The sequence below is a fragment of the Cajanus cajan genome, chromosome 4 (assembly GCF_000230855.2).
Source record: "Cajanus cajan strain Asha chromosome 4, NIPB_CcT2T_4, whole genome shotgun sequence".
Lineage (NCBI taxonomy): Eukaryota > Viridiplantae > Streptophyta > Magnoliopsida > Fabales > Fabaceae > Cajanus > Cajanus cajan.
In genome coordinates, this window is record NC_138520.1 from 76,518,737 (window position 1) to 76,541,563 (window position 22,827).

At 29.4% G+C, this 22,827-nt stretch overlaps 1 protein-coding gene across 1 annotated transcript; it reads right to left on the reverse strand.

Moving 5' to 3' along the window:
* Positions 1-408: 408 nt before the first annotated feature.
* LOC109798763 (Pentatricopeptide repeat (PPR) superfamily protein) lies at positions 409-3,799 on the reverse strand. Its single transcript, XM_020359154.3, has one exon. The coding sequence runs from the start codon at positions 3,677-3,679 to the stop codon at positions 1,010-1,012; it is 2,670 nt and encodes an 889-aa protein (XP_020214743.1). The 5' UTR covers positions 3,680-3,799; the 3' UTR covers positions 409-1,009.
* Positions 3,800-22,827: the final 19,028 nt, after the last annotated feature.

The following is a 22,827-nucleotide window of genomic DNA, read 5'->3' on the forward strand; positions in this document are numbered from 1 at the left end:
TTAAAATAAAGAGTCTAATCATATTAAATGTATTGTTTAATACGCAGGAATAGGGTTGGGAAGTTTAGAATGATAAAAACAATAAAGTGAAAATAAATGTTCCTACCTCTGTTCTTAAATATAAGATTCAATTATTCAATTCACCAAAATTAAAAAAAGTAATTAATTTAGTTAATAATAATAAATTTATCTTATTTATAATTACGGGACGATATTCTTTCCCAATATCTAATATAAGCACCTATAATATTCTAATTAAAGGAAAGATGGAGATTTGAGTATATGCGTGTCCCAAGATCAAGTTTTGATAACATTTTTTTCGATAGATGTAGAAAAGAAAAATAACACCGACAACAAAATTGTGATTTTAACATTTTATCGATATATATAGAAAAGAAAAACAACACAGACAAAAAAATTGTGATTTTATTCCATTGCAACTCGTTAAATTTCTGTGCTTGAGAGCATAATGTAATGTCTGTCAAGCTACAAGTATAGCTAGGGTATCAGTGCAAAAATTTCCATCCACTCGAAAAGAGTGACATAGGTCTACTTACCAGTTTTATTTGATGGTTGCATGAATCAGTTTATAACGATCCCATGGTATGAAAATGTGAATCTGACTTATGAATCAAGTGAAGAACACCTGGAGAACCAAATTACATGTTTTCTACTTAAGATAAAGATGATCACATGCTTGGATCGTCTCCTCCACATCACATTCAACTGTGTATTATCTCACAACGAATCAGCATGGATGATGAATATACATTGGAGGTGATGAGATGGCTGAATAAAAGATAAACCAACCAAAACTCTTGGTGTCCCTTAAGAAGCCTCTATAGCTAGCCAGACCCGTGTTGAAGGTCTAATTAACCCAAGCCACTATTCAATGAAGGCTAATCTGAACCAATCTCAGCATGTGAAACAGCACAACCCATGCACCATTCAGTGTAAGGGAATCTCCATTAAGCCATCGTAGGCAGTGTTTGAAATCTTCCCTACATTATTACCTCACACTACAAACGGTGGTTTTGAGCCCCTCATAAGGATCTTGTTCTTCAACCTCCTCATCAAGCATGAAATCAATATCTGGAACATAACCAGCCCACTTCATCTCATCCACAAGTAAATGAGTTTGCTGATATATCTCTTCAGATCTTGGATGTGCCTTGTCTCCAACAAGAAATGTGTGTACCTCATCTCTGATCTCTATCCAGCTACAACCTGGCTCCTTCTTTAACTTACAGTTCTTCATTATACTTCTGATTTTTGCGACCTCACCCCACATCCCTGCGTTAGCATATACATTTGATAAAAGAACAAAAGCAGAAGAATCTTGAGGGTCCAACTGCAATAAAGAATTGATTGCTTTTTCTGCAACTTCTACATTCCCTTGCATCCTGCAATTACTAAGCAAAGTTCTCCAAATTACATCATCAGCTTCAAAAGGCATGCTTTCAATAAGATTCAAAGCTTCATTTACTTGGCCTGACCTCCCTAATAGATCTACCATGCATGAATAATGCTCCATATGGGGATCTAAACCATAGTGACTTTGCATTTTCTGGAAGTAATGGAGTCCTCTGTCTACATAACCCATATGTGCACAAGCTCTGAGGACTGAAATGAAAATTGTATGATTTGGTTTCACATTCAAAAGCTGCATCTCCTCAAATAATTTAATGGCCTCTTCTCCAAGACCATGGTATGCATATGCACAAATCATGGCACTCCACGTCACATAATCCCGTTTTGGTGCCTTCTCAAACATTAGCCTGGAATCCTGCATATTTCCACACTTCGAATACATATCTACAAGTGTGCTGGCTATATACACGTCGGAATGCAACTGTAGCTTTAAAACTTGAGCATGAATCTGCTTTCCAAGTTCCACGGTAGCCATATTAGCACAAATATCAAGAACTGTAGCATATGTGAAGTTGTCAGGTATTACACCCATTTTCAGCATCAGAGAAAAATACCTCTGAGCATTTTCACTTTGCTTTTGTGATGAAAATCCTGAAATGATTGAATTCCAGGACACAGTTGTTTGCTCTTCTAGTCTGTCGTGGATCTTTTCTGCCTCCGTTAGCATCCCACACTTGCCATACATATCAACAAGGGCACTGCCAACAAACCAGTCTAACCCCATCCCGGACTTAATAATTCTTCCATGGATCTCCATACCATAGTTTAAAGCATGCTGACCAGCACATGCCTTTACAACACTACCATAAGTAAAATCGTCAGGTTCCATTTTTGATCGCAGCATTGAAACAAAGAGTGAAAGCGTTTCCTCTCTTTCTTCATTTTGTTCATGAGCTGCAATGATTGCATTCCAAGACACAGCATCCCTTCTTTCCATCTCGTCAAATATTAAACAGGCTTCCATCAAAGCTCCACATTTTCCATACATGTCTAAAATTGTATTTGCAACGCAAATATTAAACCCTAAACCACATTTGACTGCTAATCCATGTAGTTGGATCCCCTCCAAATGACCTTTGATCACTGAACAAGCAGTTAAAGCACCAGACAAACTAATTTCGTCAAAGCCAAGATAAGACTTCTGTAAAGACTGAAAAACGTCTAAAGCTTTACGACCTTGATCTTGCCGAGCACATCCAACAATAACAGCATTATAAGATTGCCGAGGAGGATTAGGCAATGTGTTAAATACTTTCCAGGCATCAGACATTCTGTCACATTTGGCATACATGTCTAATGTGGCAGTTCCAACTATACTGTCATATCCAAAATCAGACTTTAGAGCGTGACCATGCAACTGTGTTCCCAATTTAAATGCCGATAATCCAGCACAAGACCTGAACACGCTAGCATAGGTTGATTGACTCACCCCCATACCCACTTTCAGCATATCCTTAAACAGTTTCAATCCCTCAATAAATCGGTCATTCTGAACATAGCCTGCAATTACAGCACTCCAGCATACCAAATTTCTCTCAGGCATTTCACGGAAAACCTTAAAAGCATCATCTAGTTTCTTACATTTTGAGTACATATCTACTAGAGCACTACCTGTCACCACATCATTCTCAAAACCCATCTGAATTGCAAGGCAGTGCACCTGAAGCCCTAAACCATAGTCTTCAACTCCTGAACAAGCTTTCAGAACAACAGCAAATGTAGCATAGTCATGTGGGATTTTCAGTGATCTCATCTTGACAAAAATTTCAATTGCATTGCGACTAACACCGTTATTTAAATAACAAGAGAGCAAAGAATTCCAGGAAACGACATCTCTTTCAGGCATTGAGTCAAACAAAGATTGTGCAAACCCCATGTTGCCAATCCCAGCATACCCAAATATCACAGTATTCCAAGAGATTACGTCCCTTTGGGGCATTCTCTCAAACACCTTGAGTGCATGGTCCATATCGGAATTTTTGCAATAGAATTGAAGTAAACAGTTGGCAACGTAGATGGTGGGCACAAAGCCAGTTACAATCATCTGGGAATGGGCTTGTTTGCCAGGATTCAGAGCTTTAAGGTTGGAACACTTTTGGAAAATATGGGAAAATGTTAACTTTTTGGTGGGGTTCATTTGGGTTGACGAAAGAGTGCAAAATGCATAAGGTGGCAGGGTTTTGTGGAGTGAGTATGATGAAGAGTTGAGCCTTGCAAGACAAAGGCCACAAGACATACGCTGTAACATGATATCATCTACTCACTATCGTAGTACCATGCATGAATTGGCGGGTTTTTCACACTTCAAAACAAAACAATGGTTCCTCACATCATTGTTTTGATTCTATTTCCCCGTGTTCTATAAGAGAAGATAGTTCCAAATAAATAAATTAAACCAAAATAAAAAAGATAAACAGGCTTAAGAAAAATAAAACAATTTACTCGTACCTTTTTTTTTTTTATAAAAAGATTTATGTAACAAACTATAAACTAACAAAAATTAAACAATAAATAAATAAAGCAAAAGTAAATATGTAAAATAATATTTGTTGTCATTATTTATGTTAATGTATAATGTTAAAATAGCATATTTAGGGTCCGCTTTTCTTTTAACAAAAAATAAATTAGTAAAAAATTACGTACTGTATATATGGGATAAAATATTGAAGAAAAAAAATCACCACAATGTGTTTAGTTTTGATGAAGGAATTTAAGAAAGTAATTATTTTTTTTTTAGAAATTTCAAATGCTTTGAATGATAAGAATTGAAAATAAAAAGTATATTTTTGGACCATTAGAATTGAAAAAAATAAAATTATCAAATTACAGAATTATGATTGATTTCATTTTAAATATTTTGTTTAAAAAAAACATAAGAAACCTAAAGAATGTAATGAGTCTGATTTTGGTTCAAAACATTTCATTCCATTCAATTCATCTTTAACTCACTCAATTCGAAGTAATAGCTGAAATACCAAAATTAATATAACTTATTTTACGAACAATTTTTTATTTTTTTTTTTATGTGGAGGAAAAATAAGTTTTGACTTTGTCAAACATTAATAAGGGTAGAATGAACTCGTGTCCTACTTTTACATCTAATTAATGTTTTCAAAATCAAATCGGTTATAAAACTAGTCTAAGTACTGATTTAATAATTTAATCATAATCAAATTGATATTAATAAAATAATAATAATAATTATTATTATTACCATCAATACAAAAATAATATTAAATAAATATAATATCATAATTTTATAATACTAAAAATTATAATAAAATGTTATTTATAATTTTTTAACATTTAATATGATATAATATTTAAGTTTAAAATTTTAATAAAATATAACAATATCCATTAATAATAATAACATGTTTATATTTAGATTATATAGTATCAAATTAATATAATATAAATTATAAAAAAATATTAAAAATTAACATAAATGATTAGATTATATTTATAAGAGAGGTATTGAAAATAAGTCATTCAAATTTATAATTTTTAAATATATATTTTGATTAGAAATATTTTAAATTAAATTTTAAAAATAAAAAAATATTTTTTAATTGAATTAGTTCAACTAATTTTTTTTTATTTTATTGATTCTAACCAATTCATTGTTAAATGATTTTGAAAATCAACTGAAGCGGTTGAGAATTGATTTTCAGTCAAATTAACCCAATCAACCAATTGAGTCCGATTTTCAAAATTATGCACTCAACTAATGCTTATAAATAATAAAAGTCAACCCATAAATATGTAATTTTATCCTTGCCACGTTAGAGTAAATTTTTGAGGAACACTTCTAGCTTGATCTCAAGTCTCATATCCAAGGAGTAGATGGCATTCTGAGATAGTATAACCCTACTACGAAATTCACACTCAAATCAAGTTTGGAGTAGTTTCATTCTACATTGTTACTTCCCAAAGAGTATGCTAGCTTCTCACTAATATGAGTTGATGTTTTTCTTTATTAACCATTTTCTTTAAACGGATGTCAACTTTCAGTGAGAGAAAAAAATTCCAAGGTGACTCAATCAACTTGTGACTATTTTGAATTTAACTATACAAATTTCTTCAAATAATATATTTAAATTTTATTAACAAAAATAAGTGAATGAAAGCTTTTAGTATAGATAAAATTTTCAATATGTTTTAGAAGAATTTTAAATAAGAAAATAATAATAATAATTTTTTATTATTAATTAAAATTTATTATATATCACAATAAAATTAAATATTTTATACAAACTACCTTAATCTTCATCACACGACTGAATTTAGTTAGTGGGTTATAATATGTGTGATAAAATTCATCTCAAATCTTATATGAATATATCAAATAACAATTTTTTATGTAAAAAAATATATTTGCATTTCAATTGAAATTCTTCCAATATGTTTGATGCCATGATGGCAAAAAAAAAATTCGGGTTAAATAGACATATTTGGGACAATAATTCTTTTATATGTAAATTTCATTTGTATTTTTTCTCAAATTCATCTAAAATTTCAATGACATTTCATACAAAATATTTTTTTCTTTGATAATACCATTTTTCTAGCCACCAATTCTTCTATTTACTAAATGAAAAAAAAATTGAATATTAAGATTTTCAAGGTAATGAATACATTTTTATTCCTTTTTCTTTAAGTATTAAGAAGATCAATAAGAAAATATTATAAAAGGTCATAAAATTAGTCTTGGTATAAGTAATGTGTCACTCAACAAGTGGCATGATGTAACGACAATATATTATATCTTCTGTTAGCAGTGTATCTAAGATATATACCTGTAAAGTTAATTTTCTTTGTGGTTTCTGCTATTGGTGGTACAATATGTCATGTCAGGTTCTTGACTTGTTGGATTACCTAAAAATTTTTGAGGTTTAGATTAAGTTGGTTGTCATTTTTTACAGCAGAGAATCTTAGAAGCAAGATAGTTATTTATTTCTTCTGTACATGCAATGCCTACAGCAAAAGCAAGAGAGTTGTAAGATCTTTTGGTGGATTTACTTCCCCTATACATCCACTTTTGAGGTTTGTTTTTTTAGATAAAAAAATCATGTATCAATAGTGTAAAACATAATTAAATTGTCATCCAATCACACATTATCATATATTTATTAACTTTAATAATAATTACTTTAAAAGTCATACCTACTGAAATTTCTAATCGGTTAAATCCTTGTTCTAAAACTATGAAAAATGGAGCACAAGGAAGAAAACAAACTAAGGTTGTCATTTTCTTAGTTGCATTAATTCTTTGATTCCACAGTGTCCACCATTGCAATCAAAGAGAGCACTCATTAGAAAAACCTTGCTTTGTGTGGCCCTTGAGAGTGGCTTTGGTTCAACATTTCTACCAAGTACTACGACCCTTTATTTCCGAGTGATTTTTTTTAAAGGGTAAGTGGGGACTAAGAATCATTATTACTTCAATCATTCTGGGTTTGAAAATGATAGGCAAGAAGGGTTTTTCAAGCTTAGTGCCCCTTTTGTTTAGCTTTCTTGGTTGTTTTGGCTTACGCTTCACTTGTTGTTTCTCTAATTCCCCCTTTTGTCTTACCTTATAGGTGCATTAGCCCCCACTACCACTTCACCATTTTGTAGCACACCCAACATAACATTGACAATTCCTGTTAAATCTGCTCTCTACACACTGAAACTCTACAAAGCAGGCTTAATGCAACAACGCAATCCAGGAGCATCAATATAAATGTTCAACATATTGGAGAGGAATCTTTTTTGTATACAAGAAAAACACTACTAGTGTCCTTTGCCAAGTTGTTGAAAATTTGAATTCTGTCATTGAATACAGAATATGTTACGTTAAGAGAGAAAAATATTCATCTTATATATTATTATAGTTCAAATAAGTAGTCATTATACTTGATGAAAAATATTTTATATCAATATTATTGTTATACAAGAAAAGAACTTGTATTAATTTGTTTATAGCTCATAAATAATTAACTTGCATAATAATAATTGACATCACCAATAATCAATTTTGGTTGAAAAATAATAATAATAAAAAGTGTTGATTATGTAAGTTTATCCATTATGTTAGACATTGGGCAAAAGGCTTTATCCTCTGAAGCAATACTATTGTGACACCTTTGTGCTTTAGTAGAGTGATGTCAAGACAAGAAATTCTGGTCAAGGAGGCACTGGATTCTGAACAGTTTGGCGAACTGATTGCTGAGACATCAAAGATAATGTTGACGGGAGGACAGATAAAAACAAAACCAGAAACACAAAAGAGAGAGCTAGCCCAAAGCAGACCGCAAAAGAAAACAACCTCAAGAGGGTGCATATAAAAGCATATCACATACTAATAATTTTGTGCTATATGATAGCATTAAGTAAGGTGTGTCGTCTCATGTTTGGAGAGAAGAAGGAAGGACTATGTAAGATGCTTTAGACATCTTTCTCCTTCTCATTATTTGATTTTTTTTTCTTCTTTTTATGTGGACTCAGGATACTCTCTGATCAAAAACTAAAGATTAATCCTTTGAAATACTAAAATTTATTTAAGAAATTAACTTTTCTTGACAAATGTTATTTCATATACACAAAGCTAAAGATCAAAAACTCCGAATAACATAATTAAGAGACATAACTATCTACCAACTATACCACACTATGCTTGTTTTCATTATTTGAATTCAGCTTGCTTAGTTTTCTGCATAATCAGTTCTTTGTTTCCCTCTAATTGCTAAAGTTGTTATTATTACATTAAATTCTCTGAAAAGAACATCAACTTTAACCTCATCTTTATCTATATTTAAAAGTTGATTTTCCCATTCTTTGCAGCACTGATCCACTTCAATAGTGTACTTTTTAATTGGTTTCTTTACAAGTTTCGTAATAACGTTAATTAAATAACTTAGCTGGTTTCATATGGGGTAGTTTTCGAGTCTTTTTTAATAGCAGTACTGAGGCATAAGGTTTTGATTGTTGTTTCTTAAATTCTACAAGACTCAAAAATATCTGCCATGCCTTCTGTTTTCTACTGGTTGATTAAATTATATATTAAATTGATCACTTTGAAGATGAATTGATTTAAGCACAATGCACTACCATATGATTATGTTAGGAATGAAACTAAGTGGCAAACGTTAAATTGCACTTAGCCATGTATTAATAATAACACATTAAGTTTTGCCTACAAAAGTCTAAAATTGCTATTTAACACTTGGCAAGAATATGTGAAAACTGTGGTTGGATAATCTACGACACCTGACACTACCACACAGTAGCAGCAACAATAATAACACAATAACAACTTCTTATTGATGTGATGAAGTAAATTTTAAGTGTGTTTTAAAAGGTAGCAAAAGAGTTTATAAACTAATTTGATGGAAATAAATTTATATACTAAATTAAGTTTTAATAGTTTCTAATTTATTTTCATACGCTATTTCTAGCTTAATCTCAAATAACTAAATATATATTTTTATTTTATCAGTTATTTACTTTATCAATTAATTTTATTAAATCTCTTAAATTCAATTAATCAACTTTAAATTTATAAGCTTTTGCTATTTTTTAAGTTTTAAACTAATTTATAAGCATATAAATTGCGGAATTTGTGATAGAAAGTTGGGGATAATATAGCCAATTGCAACAAAAAGGAAGCACTAACTTTCTTATGACTGTATACATTGTCAGTGGCCAGAAAACTAAAAGAAGTACGTAATCCAGTATATTATTGTACGTGCAAGTAAATAAGCAAATATCTTAAATGAATGGCTTTTGGTTGTGAAAGGAGATAAAGGCTCAAAAGCAGGTACATAGTATCCACCATGAAAGATGTGTATGAGATTCTTGCTAAAAAATGTCATGGTACGTGTCGAAAGCAAGTGAAATCGTGTGGTACTACTATTGTACTAATGTCCAATTTCAGTGATTCTATGTCTGGATCTTCTTCTTTTGAACGTGTAAAATGGTTTTGTAGCTCATATTGTGATGCTTGGGTATTTTTGGTTGGTGTAAAGAAAATAGAGAATTAAATGGGTAGCTATATATTTGTTAAAATCTCACCCTTCTTGTCATGCACAATGAGAAAAGGAAAAGGAATGTGGGTTGTGATAATGGGGTGCACACGCATGATTTCATGTGACACCACCCGCAGGCCGTGTTTGCCTCTAGTCTCTACCCCTAAACCATATAAAATAAAAACCCACAAAAGCCTAATAATATGGTAAACATCACATAAAAAAATGACAAAAAATTCAGTATAAATTATACATGGGGATGACCACACAAATTTAAAGAAGCAGGGTGTTTATTATGTCAATTAATATATGTTATTTTTAATGTAAAATAATAAATATTTTCTCTGGTATTAATTTTTATTAATTATTACATCATTCAATAACTTTATATTGAATAAATTTTTTTCAAAATTTACTGTTAGATTGAAAGTTTTTTATTTTAAGATTATATATACAAGATTTTATATTAATGTAAAATAATTTGATACCTCATTTTTATATAATAAAGTTGACGTAATATATATATTTTAAAATATATTAAATATTAATATTTTGATTACATTTATATTGTTGTTTAATTTTTAAAAAATTTTATATAGACATACAAAATGATATGAAATTATAATTTAACGGTTGAATTGATAAAATTTACATTTAATATATAATTATTGAATGATATAAAAATTTATATATATATATATATATATATATATATATATATATATATATATATATATATATATATAAAAGCATTTTGGTATCACTTTGTCAAATTTAAAATAACTTATAAAAAATCAAATTTAACTCAATCAGCTGAGAGAATGTGTTAATTGTTATAGTCACTCTCATATTGAATGTTATTGTGATGAATAAAAAAAACTTTAGAGGTACATCAAACTTAAAAAAATGTTTTTTTTTTGGGTTGAACTATGCAGTTATTTATACAGCATTAGATTTTGGAGAAAGTGAATTTTTCTCGTCCATTTGGGTTACATGCATATGTACTTTGATTGTGAAACTTAGAATCATGTAATGCGACTTCTAAACTTTTTAATGTAAGCAATTTTTTGTTCATTTTGTTTGATTTTTAATCAAACTCACGCAAATTATATATATATATATATATATATATATATATATATATATATATATATAATTTTAATAATAAAGTCCACGTGATTCTAATTTGTAGGAACAAATTATACTTTTTTCCATTAAAAATGTTTGTACGAAAAGAATAATTAAGGGATTTGAAGGCGACACATTATAATGGAATTTGATTGAAAGATTGCATTTGTGTGAAAGAGCAATATTGTAGGGATGAGAGTGGGACAAAAGGAGTATATAAGTAGTCCTTTTTCACTTGGCACTTATACATGTATCCATATTCACAAATTTTATACATATCCATAGATGAAAATGCTGGATCCTCCATAATCAACAAAAATTCTCCCAACCATTTGAATATTCGATGTCTGTCAAGTAAACACTTCAGAAGGATTATTCCACCTCAACAATTTATGATGTAGTATTTCTAATTCATAATATTTACGACTATTCGTAAATATCTGTTAAAATATAAAAATTCATTAAATATTTAAACATATTTAACTATTCATCTTATAGTTATAACACATTTTACCACAGATATGAGCAAGTTTTATTTTTCATCTCTATGTCCCTTTTACTACTACTTTTGTACCAAAGAAAGTATTAGCTATTTAGTGATCAATAGTTTAGTATTTGATAAATTGCACTTTTTGATTTTTTTTAATCTTGTTTTTATCAATCTCTAATATTAGTTTTATTTTCAAATCAACTTGAAATGACTATTAAATTATAACGTTGATCTAACATAATATTTAATAAAAAAATTAATAATGGTAAGAATTTTGTTTTATAATTTTTATTTTTATATGTTATGTTATATATTATAGTAACGGATCATAAGTTGACACTAAAATTAATAGTAGGATTACAATTTGTATTTTTAAATATTAAATTAATAATAGAATTAAAAATTAATATATTTTATTAAAATTCTTGTATTCTTATAACTAGTAGATTTAAAATTTCAGATCCAAAAAATTAACATCAAATGTAGAACATAGTCTTCAATATTTATCATCAACTAATTTTATTTGGTGTAAAAAAATAACTTAGAATACTTTTTAAATTTTATAATTTAACCTACTTTATATTTTAGTCTTTATAATTTAAAATATTTTTTTTATAGTTTTTATACATATTTTTCTATCATTTTTAGTTTCGATAGTTTAAAATATTTTTTTTAATTAATATATTTGTAATTTTGTAATTCTTTTAGTCTTTATCATTAATTTTTTGTAACGTTGTTTATTTTATGTTAACATAATAGAGATTTTTAATTTTGAAAAGATAAAAATTATCTCAATAATGAGTATTATATTTATAAGTGAAAGTACAAAAGAAACATAAAACATTGAGAGATTTAATTTAGAGTAATTTCAATAAAATAAATTTGACATTAGACACACATAATTAAATTAATACATTTTTCACATCAATACAAATGAAAAAATGTTAAAAAAAATTAACAAAACTGTAAGTATATTGAAATTGAAAAAAATTATTTTAAACTAAAAAAAAAAATAAGTATAAAAATTTAAAAAGTAAATTTTAATTTAAACTATAAAAAATAAAAAATAAAATAATTAAAATTATAAAGACTTAAAAAAATATTTATTGTCGACTATTATTACTCACAATTATAAATTATTGTCGTCAATTAGGGCTCACTGCTCAGCCAGTAACAGGTGAATGCTTTCTTTTTTATTTTTATTTTTTATACAATCAAGATTCACGTGAATGATTTTTTTATACCTTTTTATATACCACTTTATTTTCACTTATTATTTATAATGACACTTATTACGAGATATATGAATAAAGTAATTGATATGACGTTTATAACACTTATTTACTCAATATTTATGCAAATATATCACAAATGCTACATGGAAAAATATTCTTAGATAATCATTGGGTTAAACACGTTAAAATAAGTGATTAATATGATTAGTTATATAATATAAAAAAAATAAATAGAAAAAAATGTTGAGAGTTGAGTATTTGAAAATGTAAGTGTCTAAAAAAAAAAAAAACTATGACGTACTTAGTTAAAAAAAGAAGTGTATGATTGTGTTGGGTGATTGATTTGATATGTTGGAGCAATAGGGAGGCGCAATAGACACCCATGCGTGCTTGTTAGCCTGGACCCTACATCACATCTATCATGCGCCCGCATTTTTCTCGCTTCTCAACATTTTTTTTTCGCTGAAATTGTTGACCCAAAATTAATATTTATATATTCTAATTACAATAAATCTGCTTTCCTTTGTACGATGTTAATTTTATACAAATTAAATTCCGGGACAAAAAGTTTATTATTAATAATATATTCATATTGATATTTATACAAATTAGTTTTCATAAGGCTGGTACCTAACATTTTCTAAAGGACCACAAATATTAAGGTCCACCCACCTGAAACAATTTTTTTTGTTCGAGCCCAGAGTATCTATCATTGATAGTAGTGATTAATCTCTTCACTATATTGGAGACACCTCAAAGGGTAGGATAACTGACCCCAAGATTTAACGCGGCTGCATACACAAAGCAAGATTCGAACCCCTGACCTTGTTTAAGCGTGGACAACCCCTACCGCTGAAACAATTTTATATAATATTATATAAAAAATGTATATTTCAAGTACTGGTTTAAATTTTGATAAAAATATATTTAAATATATTTTTATTTATTAAATTTAGAATTTTTTTCTTTAAATTTAATTATTATTTTTAGTACATGTAATGTTTTAAAATTTTGTTTTAATCTCTTGAATCACTAATAATATATCTAAAAGTGATAGATTAAGACAGTTATGTATCATCAATTGATTTAACATGATGTTTTTATTAATAAGGATATTAGTAGATAAATTTTATGTGATAATATTTGATAGATTTTTTTTATAAGATTTGAGTATAAAAGTTAAAATAAGATTTTTTTTGAAATTATAAAAATTAAAAAAATTAGTTTAAAATTTAAAAAATTTAAAATAAATTTATTTTAAATTTGAGAGACTTAAAATATATTTCAATAGAATAAATTAGCTTTAAAAGGATAAACAAAACTTATACATGTCTAATTTTTTAACACATGTTTAAATGTTGTATATTGAAAAAATTACTAAATAATACCACAGTCATAATTTAAATATTGTTAGTTTGAATAGATTATTTTTCATAAAAGATATATATATATATATATATATATATATATATAAATTTATATGATGTGAGATGATTAATAAATAATTTTTTTCTTGTCAAATAATAAGTAACATGTTTAAATATTTAGATTTAATTTATTTTTATTCATAAAAAATTATAAAAATAATAATAAAGTAATGATCTATCATATTCACTACATTTAGCGGATTAACTACTAACAACAAAACAATTAAATATTTAGGATTAATATATTTAAATCACTTAGATATATGTACCTTCATATATATATATATATATATATATATATATATATATATATAAGTGAAATAAGAATTTTAAGTGATTAGTTAAACAATTACAACAAAATTATATACTATCATTAACAGTAGCACTAAGCTATTTGCCAACAACATGGCTCCAAAAGTCATTGACATCTAACGTATCCTTACCCTGTTTTCATGTAAACATGATCATTGTAACTCAATCACTAGGAAACATGTAAGGATAAACTAGAGTACAAAGAATACAACATGGTACAAGTATCTATACTAATCACTAACATGTACACCATACACAATCCCACCACATGGATTACAACACTTTCAACACCACAACTCAACATAACATTAAACAAGTTTGAAAGAGAAGAAATTTAAGCATATCAAACTTACATCACAACCATGTCATCCAACATACAACATCATATAGCATATGAACAATCACCATAATAACACATTATATGCATACACCTTAACTAATGTGTCATCACGCATTAACTTATGAAGATATCCTATAGTAGAATGAGAAGTCTAAGTGACTTGACCCTACCAAACTAATCTTTTTTACACTTGCTAGGTCAACATCCAAATTGGGATACCAATCCCAAAAAATATGGTTTCTTGAATATCGTCACTTAAACAGGGAAGTCTAGTATTTTTGTTAGGATAAAACAGTTTATGTATGAGTCTTGCATGACATTTTCTTGCAACACTAAGCTCCTTAAGGATTTATCTCATTAACTATCCTCCAAATACTATACCATTCTAGTACTCAGTTAGGGACTAAATCTCCGACCTTCTACTTTACTCAGTTAGTCACTTTATACACATATGTCTTGACTTTACCCACATACAGATCAACATTGTTCACTTGTAGACAATATGTCTTGACTTGACCTACATACTGCATCAATTAATGTTTTAGAGGAGACTCAATCCACTCCAAGAGATAACACCTACTCATGGAGGATTTTTCAACTATTGAACTCACAAAGTACCGCACCAATATCCATGCAATGGGATATCCAACTTTCGAAAATAACCTATCATCTAGTCCTTAGTCAATCAACATGCCTAAATGCCAATAGCATTCTCGGCATCACACATCAACAGGTCAACAATATTCAACATATTATGCCTAAATGCTTAAAGCATTCTCAACATCACACCTCAACAATATTCATCTATATGCATTAATCCAGGTCAATGGATATATAGCTAATAATATTAATCAATTTACAATACACCCTTGCATCTCAACAATTTAATCATATAACCATCTACATATATCATAAATGAGACAACCAAATTTACAAAGCATAGCATGCCCAGTGTTATCCATCCTACGCCTAGCGCCATTGAGGCAAAGGAGTTATTTTCCTACCCACCATCGACACCATTCAAAACCTACATTCGGCGTGGATGAGGTAGGGAACCCTTGGGCCTTCACACCTAGTGTGACAAAGCCCCACACTGAACCCATATCGAGAGCCTCACATTTGTTGCTCAACATCAATCTAAGTAGAGTCAATTCTCTCATTTCATGCTTAGTTCCATTCAAAACATGCCAACGTCATTTCAATCAGAGATAATTTTCTCTCTTCATGCCTGATGTCACTTCGACATGAGTAAAACAAAGAGCCTTTTGAAACCACGTCCGGTGCTATGAAGGCACACTTGACACCGTGATGAATTCTACTCTTAGCAGACCACAAATTTGGCTCAAGCCACCTAAAAAATAGAAAATCCAAGCATGCAACATGTGCTAGCATATGGACACTTCAAGCAACTAAAAAACCTTTGTAAACTCAACATGTAACATCAAACAAAGAAAAATCATAAAAAAGGAACTTCAACATGTTTCAATAGTTCAAACTTCAATTCTTTCATCATATGATATGTAATTCAACAAATGCAACAAAACTTGATGACAATCAAACAACATACAACTCATAAAGAATAAGTTTCTAACTTCACTTACTTTTGAGTTGAAGTGAATTGAGGAAAAAAATAAGGATTAGCTCCGAGCTTCTCTAGGAAACTATGCACGACACAACCTCGATTCTCAACAAGGAGCTTCGAATCACCACTCAAGAATGAATCAAGGATGATCTCCTACACCTTTAGGGAGCCTAGAAAGTAGAAGAAGAAGATTAGAACTTTAGAGTCTTTCTCTCTAATTTATATCTCTAGGTTATCTTAGAAATGAGTTTATGAGGTTTAATTCTAAAAAAACCTTGTATATTTCTTCTATTAGGGTCAAGTGGATCTCTATCAAGAGAAATCCTCTTAAACACCTAAAAACTCCTTTGGAGTTTCTTAATTTCCAGAATCTCTCTGTTGGGATACAAACAAGTCCCACATCGATAAAATAAGAAAAAAATAACAACTTATAAAGTACACACATACTTCAATGTTAGAGAGGCCTTTTGGGTAATGACTAAAGCAAAAACCGTGAGGGCTTAGGCCCAAAGCGGACAATATCCCCTCAAAAAAATACCATAACATAACCCCAATAGTGGTATTAGAGTCGCAAGGTTGGATGCGGATGCGGTAACAACCCTCATAACCCCCTGCATGAAAGGTTAGGTCCCTTGTTTGAGGGGAGGATTGTTGGGATACAAACAAGTCCCACATCAATAAAATAAGAGAAAAAATAATAACTTATAAAGTACACGCATACTCCAATATTAGAGAGGCCTTTTGGGTAATGACCAAAGCAAAAACGTGAGGGCTTAGGCCCAAAGCGGACAATATCTCATCATTATGGAGTATACTTGTGTAATAATCTTATAAAAATAACTTTCATAAAATATTCACTCAGATAAATACCATAAAATAATCCTAAAACACTCTCAACATCACCTCAAAACATCACAATATATAATTATCACTAAAAAACAATAATTAATAAAAGCTTACAATATTATTGATAAAGATCAAATATAACATCTATTCCAATCCATTCCTTCCAATATTAAGCTAAGTTTAATCTCTAAGTATTTGTATATGAAAAAAGTATTTATAAAAAGAAATTCATTTTTTAAATGAATATTAACGGTTCAAAAGATTATTATTCGACTTCTAGACTGAGATATCCTAAATTTGTGACACCCTTACTACCCCAACACATATATAATATAATTTAATTAAGAAGAATAAACTTTCAAAGGGTTCGTAAAAGGGTTCACATAAAACTTCGAAACTGTTCTTTCTTCAATATAAGAAAATGACTGAAAAATAAAACTTGAAAGGTAAAATTTAAGAGTTTACAATTTTAAACACATTTATTACAATACCAAATCCATATAAATATTCTGTCCTAGAACTCCTCTGCCCCGATGTCACATTATCAGAGAATTCCCATAATTTAACTGTTGGCATTCTAGATGCCACTCGTAGCCGGATCTTCTTCACCTAAAATATCTACAGTTTATACGGCGAGAAAAGAAAATATCTATATGCAAAGTACATACAAACACGTCATAATATAATCTCATCATAATTCATTATTTAATAAAATATATATATATATATATATATTATATATATATATATATATATATATATATATATATATATCAATCATTCATCATCTTCACATCCCAATTCACATTTAACATATCTCATTTCACATACATATCTCAATCCATCATAATCCACACCAATTATACAATTTACAACATCATTTCCATATTCATAATTCATGTCAATCTTACAATTAACACTATGCCAAGACCTCGCCACATCTGACACAAGTGATACAGGTTAATTGCCTCCCACACCAAACCAGGGTCACGCCCTCCTTGTAGCATCACTTACCCAGGGGCCGTGCCATCCCTAGTCATTAAGGAGTACGCTCGTCCCTGAAGCATCACCTACCCAGGGTTCGTATCATCCCTGATCATCCGGGAGTACGCTCGTCCCTGAAACATCAACTACCAGGGTTCGTATCATCCTTGATCCTTTAGTGTGAGGAACCACAATCAAATTACAATCCATACAGTCTCTTGCAATTAACCCTATGCCAGGGCTGCCATAATCGACATAAGTGGTGTGTGTTAACTGTCTTACTCATCCCACACCATGCTAGGGTCACGCCCTCCCTGTAGCACCACTTACCCAGGGGCCGTGCCATCCCTAGTCACTGATGTGAGGCACCATAATCACAATCATAATCACATTCATACAACATCTCATCTCATAATTCAAATTCACATCACGTACACAATTCCACCTCACATACACAACAAATAAGCCCAACAAAATAAGGGTTTACACACCCCTCAAGTAATTCACATCAAGATCATTCATTCTTATCAATCAATACAATAAAAACATTCATAAATTAATATTATAAACAATGGAATTATCAATTTAATATAATTCAGCATAAACAGTAAAACCCTTAATTAAAACCTATCTCACAGGCACTTTTCTACAATTTCGTTCTCTCTCCCAGATCATCATTCTTACAAATTATTAGCATATTTATAATCCTCAACACATACCGAATCTAATGGTATAATTAATTCCTCAAACAAAAATAATTCAACTTTTCCAAAACCTAGCCTACATGCACTTTTCTATAATTTTGTTCTCTCTCCCAGAGCATTATTTTTACAAATAAATCATATATTCGTACTCCTAAATTCATACAGAATCAAATAATGCCAATAATTTTTCAAACAGAAATAATTATAAAATTAGGGTTCTTCCTCTACCCAATTTCCTCACGTAACTCTACATATAAATAATTCCCTTTTCCCCCGTACCTGGATAAGAAGAAGCTGAATCTAGATATGTAGAAGTTGAATCTACACTAGATCTGGTTGATCTCCCTCGCTGGGATCCCCTTGGTCTGAAGTAGAAAGTAGAGGAAAGAAGAGAGAGAGCAGAAGAAAAGAAATAAAAAATGAGAGGTTTGCTTTTTGGGAGTGGCAAACAACTCTATATATAGGCATTCTGCGCCGGAACGACCCGTTCCAAATTCGGAATGGCCCGTTCCATCTTGAGAACGGCCCGTTCTGGGCTATTAACTCACAGTCAATTTGGTAGTTTGGAACGGCCCGTTCCAATTCCGGAACAGCCTGTTCCAAGCTACTAAATCACCCCTATCTCCTTTATAAAATTACCAAAATACCCTCAATTAAAATAAATAAATAAAAAGTGAAATAAAAACTGGGGTGTTACAAAATTCACAAAAAAAAAATATTTAAATAAAATATTGGATATTTTTATAATTTTATAAAAAAATAATAATTAAGGCCAATAAATTATAAGACATGATATCCATATATCCTGAATGAAAGTAAAATAAATATTTTGGATTGTGTGGTTAAATCAAGTACCCTCCCGATGGACCCAGGACATAAGAGCATTTTTAAAAGGAGTTGCTTGTTGTGTATCTTAAAAATAAGTAACAGTGCTTATAAGAAATTTTTATTGGAGTCATTCTACGTTGCAAGCCAAGTTTTAAATTTTTTAGCTCTATTGTTTCTCCAAGCAAGGTACTTAGCAATTTGAAAATTGAAATGGAAAGGTGTGATTGGTTGATTTGATCCAAGGTGGAACATACAAAAAATTTGAAAAAAGTGTAGTGTGAGGTGTTAAAAAGTATAGTATGAGTTATAAAAAAGTAGAGATATTTATAAAAAATTTCTATTGAAGTAAAAATTATAAACATATAATATGAGTTAATTATAACTAATGTGACATAATGAGACCCATTTAAAATAGTTGAGACTTTCCACTCTTCCAATTAGATGCTCTAAGTTAAGGGCAATTTGTGTGTTTTCCGCATGCGCATTTCCTCAATGTTTGAGAGGCTGACACATAGTATGCGTGTGAACAAATGGGAAGATTATTATGGGGGATTATATCATGATTAAGAGTAAGATAGGCAGGTAAGATATGCGACTTGACATATATGTCATTATTTTCATTTTCAATATAATATTTGTGGAAACTAACTGTTCACTAAATTATATAAATTAAATTGACATGATAGTCTAGAGTGACATAATATTTTATCCTAACATGATTTTTAAGTCAAACCCCATCACTTTTGTTTTGTTTTGTTTCCACGTAGATATAAAAATAAGAATAAATAAAAAAAGGCTAGTTTTCTCTTATTTAAGCGAAGAGAGCCAAAAATTTTTTTTATCCAATTAAGGGGAAAATGAAAGAAATAAAAATGTCATGAAATTAAATGTTATTTTTATATGCTTTTAATTATTTTTTTATGCATAAGAAAATATATTGAATAAGCTAAAGGAGGAAACTAAGGTCTAAGAAATCAAGTGTTTATAACATTAGCTAAAATAAAAAGGAAGAAGAGCTAATGGACATATAATTATAAGATTAAATTGATAAGTAGATTTAGCTTTCTCTTTTGCTAACCAATCTGTCACGAAGTTGTCTTGTTTCAAAATATATTTGAAAGAGAAGTCGTACGAGAAGTCCATGAAAGATTGTATAGCAACAATGATGCTAGTTTATGGATGATAAGAGTAAATGAAAGTGTTGAGTCTGTCTCACATATAACACGTGTGTACTTAATTTCTTTAACTACTTTTCAGACCAAAATATATGGTACAAAGCTCAACAATGATAATAGTTAAGAAATTACAACTACCCAAATAATCACAAATCCAATTTCTCAAGAAATCACGAAGAATATTTCCAAACCCAACTAGACCTACGTTTCCAAAGGAGCTTCCATTAGTATTAATAGCTTCCATTAGTATTAATCTTAATAACTTTATAGGAGGTGACACTCATTGAATAAGAGTTGAAATATCATGTTTCTAATATACTCTCTCTGTTTTTTAATATAAGAAAAAAATTATTTTTAAATATAAGCAAATTTGACTATTTTTACTTCATTTAATGATATTTTTTTCTCTAAAATATCACTTCTTTAGTGCAAGATTTTTTAGTTGCACTACTTCTCTTGACATTTATAATAATAAGGATAATTTAGAAAGATTTTTGTAAGAGCAATAAAATTTAATATAAATAACTAACTTTCTTAATATACATAAAAATAATTTTTTTCTTATAATAAAGAATAGAGGAAGTAATATTTTCTCTTAACCTTTATATAAGAAATATATAACTAATTTATCAATTCTAATAAAAGTAGTTAAGATGGTTTATTTTTATTATTAATTAGTAATGTCAGATTTAAATTTCACCAATAAATGTAACATGTATGGATAATGCATCAATAAATATATTTACTTACATGAGGATATAAAAGAAAATTAGTAATAAAAACTTGTTTCTTATAATTAAGATAAAAAGTATACCTATTTATTTCTTATATAAAGGACCGAAAGTAGTAGGTAAGTAGATAGATAATTTTATAATGTTAACATCTGATTTCTGTTTTTTTTTCTTAAGAAAATATTTTTTTCTTTAGTCTTACATGATCTGTTTTTCTCCTGCTCCTTTTTAGCTAATTTTTTTCCCAGTAAAATTTTAATAATGACAACAAAATTGAAATCTAAAAATTTATAGATATTACTTGAACTCTCTCAACCGGTAGTCCTCTTTCAACTGATCTTGATAATGTTAGTTTCTCCCTTACTTTTAGGTACTTCAGTAAATCTAAGTCTGCACAATTGTACAAAACAAAACCAATAATTCATCAACCATAATCCAAATTATTTTAACCACATATAAAAAGCAATGACCATTTTAGCACACAAACTAACAATCATGCATTGTTACGGCACTAGGGAAACCAAAATCCCTTACCATAGATATGAATGGAATCCTCTCTAGGACATTGGTCGGTTAATAATCAATATGCAGCATTAACAAATTTGTACTGCGTTTTGCTTTTCCAAAGGTGGATATGTTTTATTGGCCCAGTTAGAGCAAATCAAATGTATATTAAGAATGAAATTCCAAATAGAATTGCATGCGGCCAAGTCATTTTCACAAGTTTCGGTTTGATCTCGTTTATTTTATCTATAGCATGATCTGCACGACATGTTAGATAAATCAAACCATTGTTTTAATATAATACACGCTAAAAAAGAAAGTACAGAAGAATCCTTTCTCTTCTGAAACATAGGTGTGCAATAATAACTAACCCACTTTGAAATCAAGATTATGTTGCAACTTTTATGGCTCAGCACTAATAGATAAGTTGAATTAGCCTTTAACGTTTTTTGGTTTCTTAGAAACCAGTTTTTGAATTTCGTATTCAGATATGCTTAGGCTTTGGTTCTCGTTGTGGGGCTAAACTGTTTAAGGTAATCACATACCTGTGAGGTCTATTTTTTATTTTTAATATTATTGACACAAAAGTGTTTATCGGTATTATTGTTTGTTTTATCGAAAAATATAACTGATTATTGTTAGTGGAGTTTGATCTCCCAATAATGTTTTTTCCTTCCATAAAACTTGAACCCTGTTTTTTGCTTAAAAGGATTAAACTTAGTTTCACCTAGATTAAAGACTTTTTAGTGAGTGAGGTCTCTATGTTTGTATATTAGTTTCATATTTAATCTTATATCTATCCACCACGTCTGAAAATATGGGATAATTTGTAAGGATTGACCACGAACTTACTCATCTCTTGCGGCCAAGTGGAGTTGAACATTTCATAAAGTCCAACTTTAATTAAACCACAGCTTATTAGAAAATAAAAAATTTGGATTGTGGACTGAAATTAGATCAGAAAACAACGAAAAAAGCATGAAGAAATTCAAGCACGCATACAAATAATAATATAAAATAGCAGTAATTATTACATGACAATGACTAATATTTCCAATTGTGGATTAAGATAGGAAATGTAATGTAAACACAGTTGACACG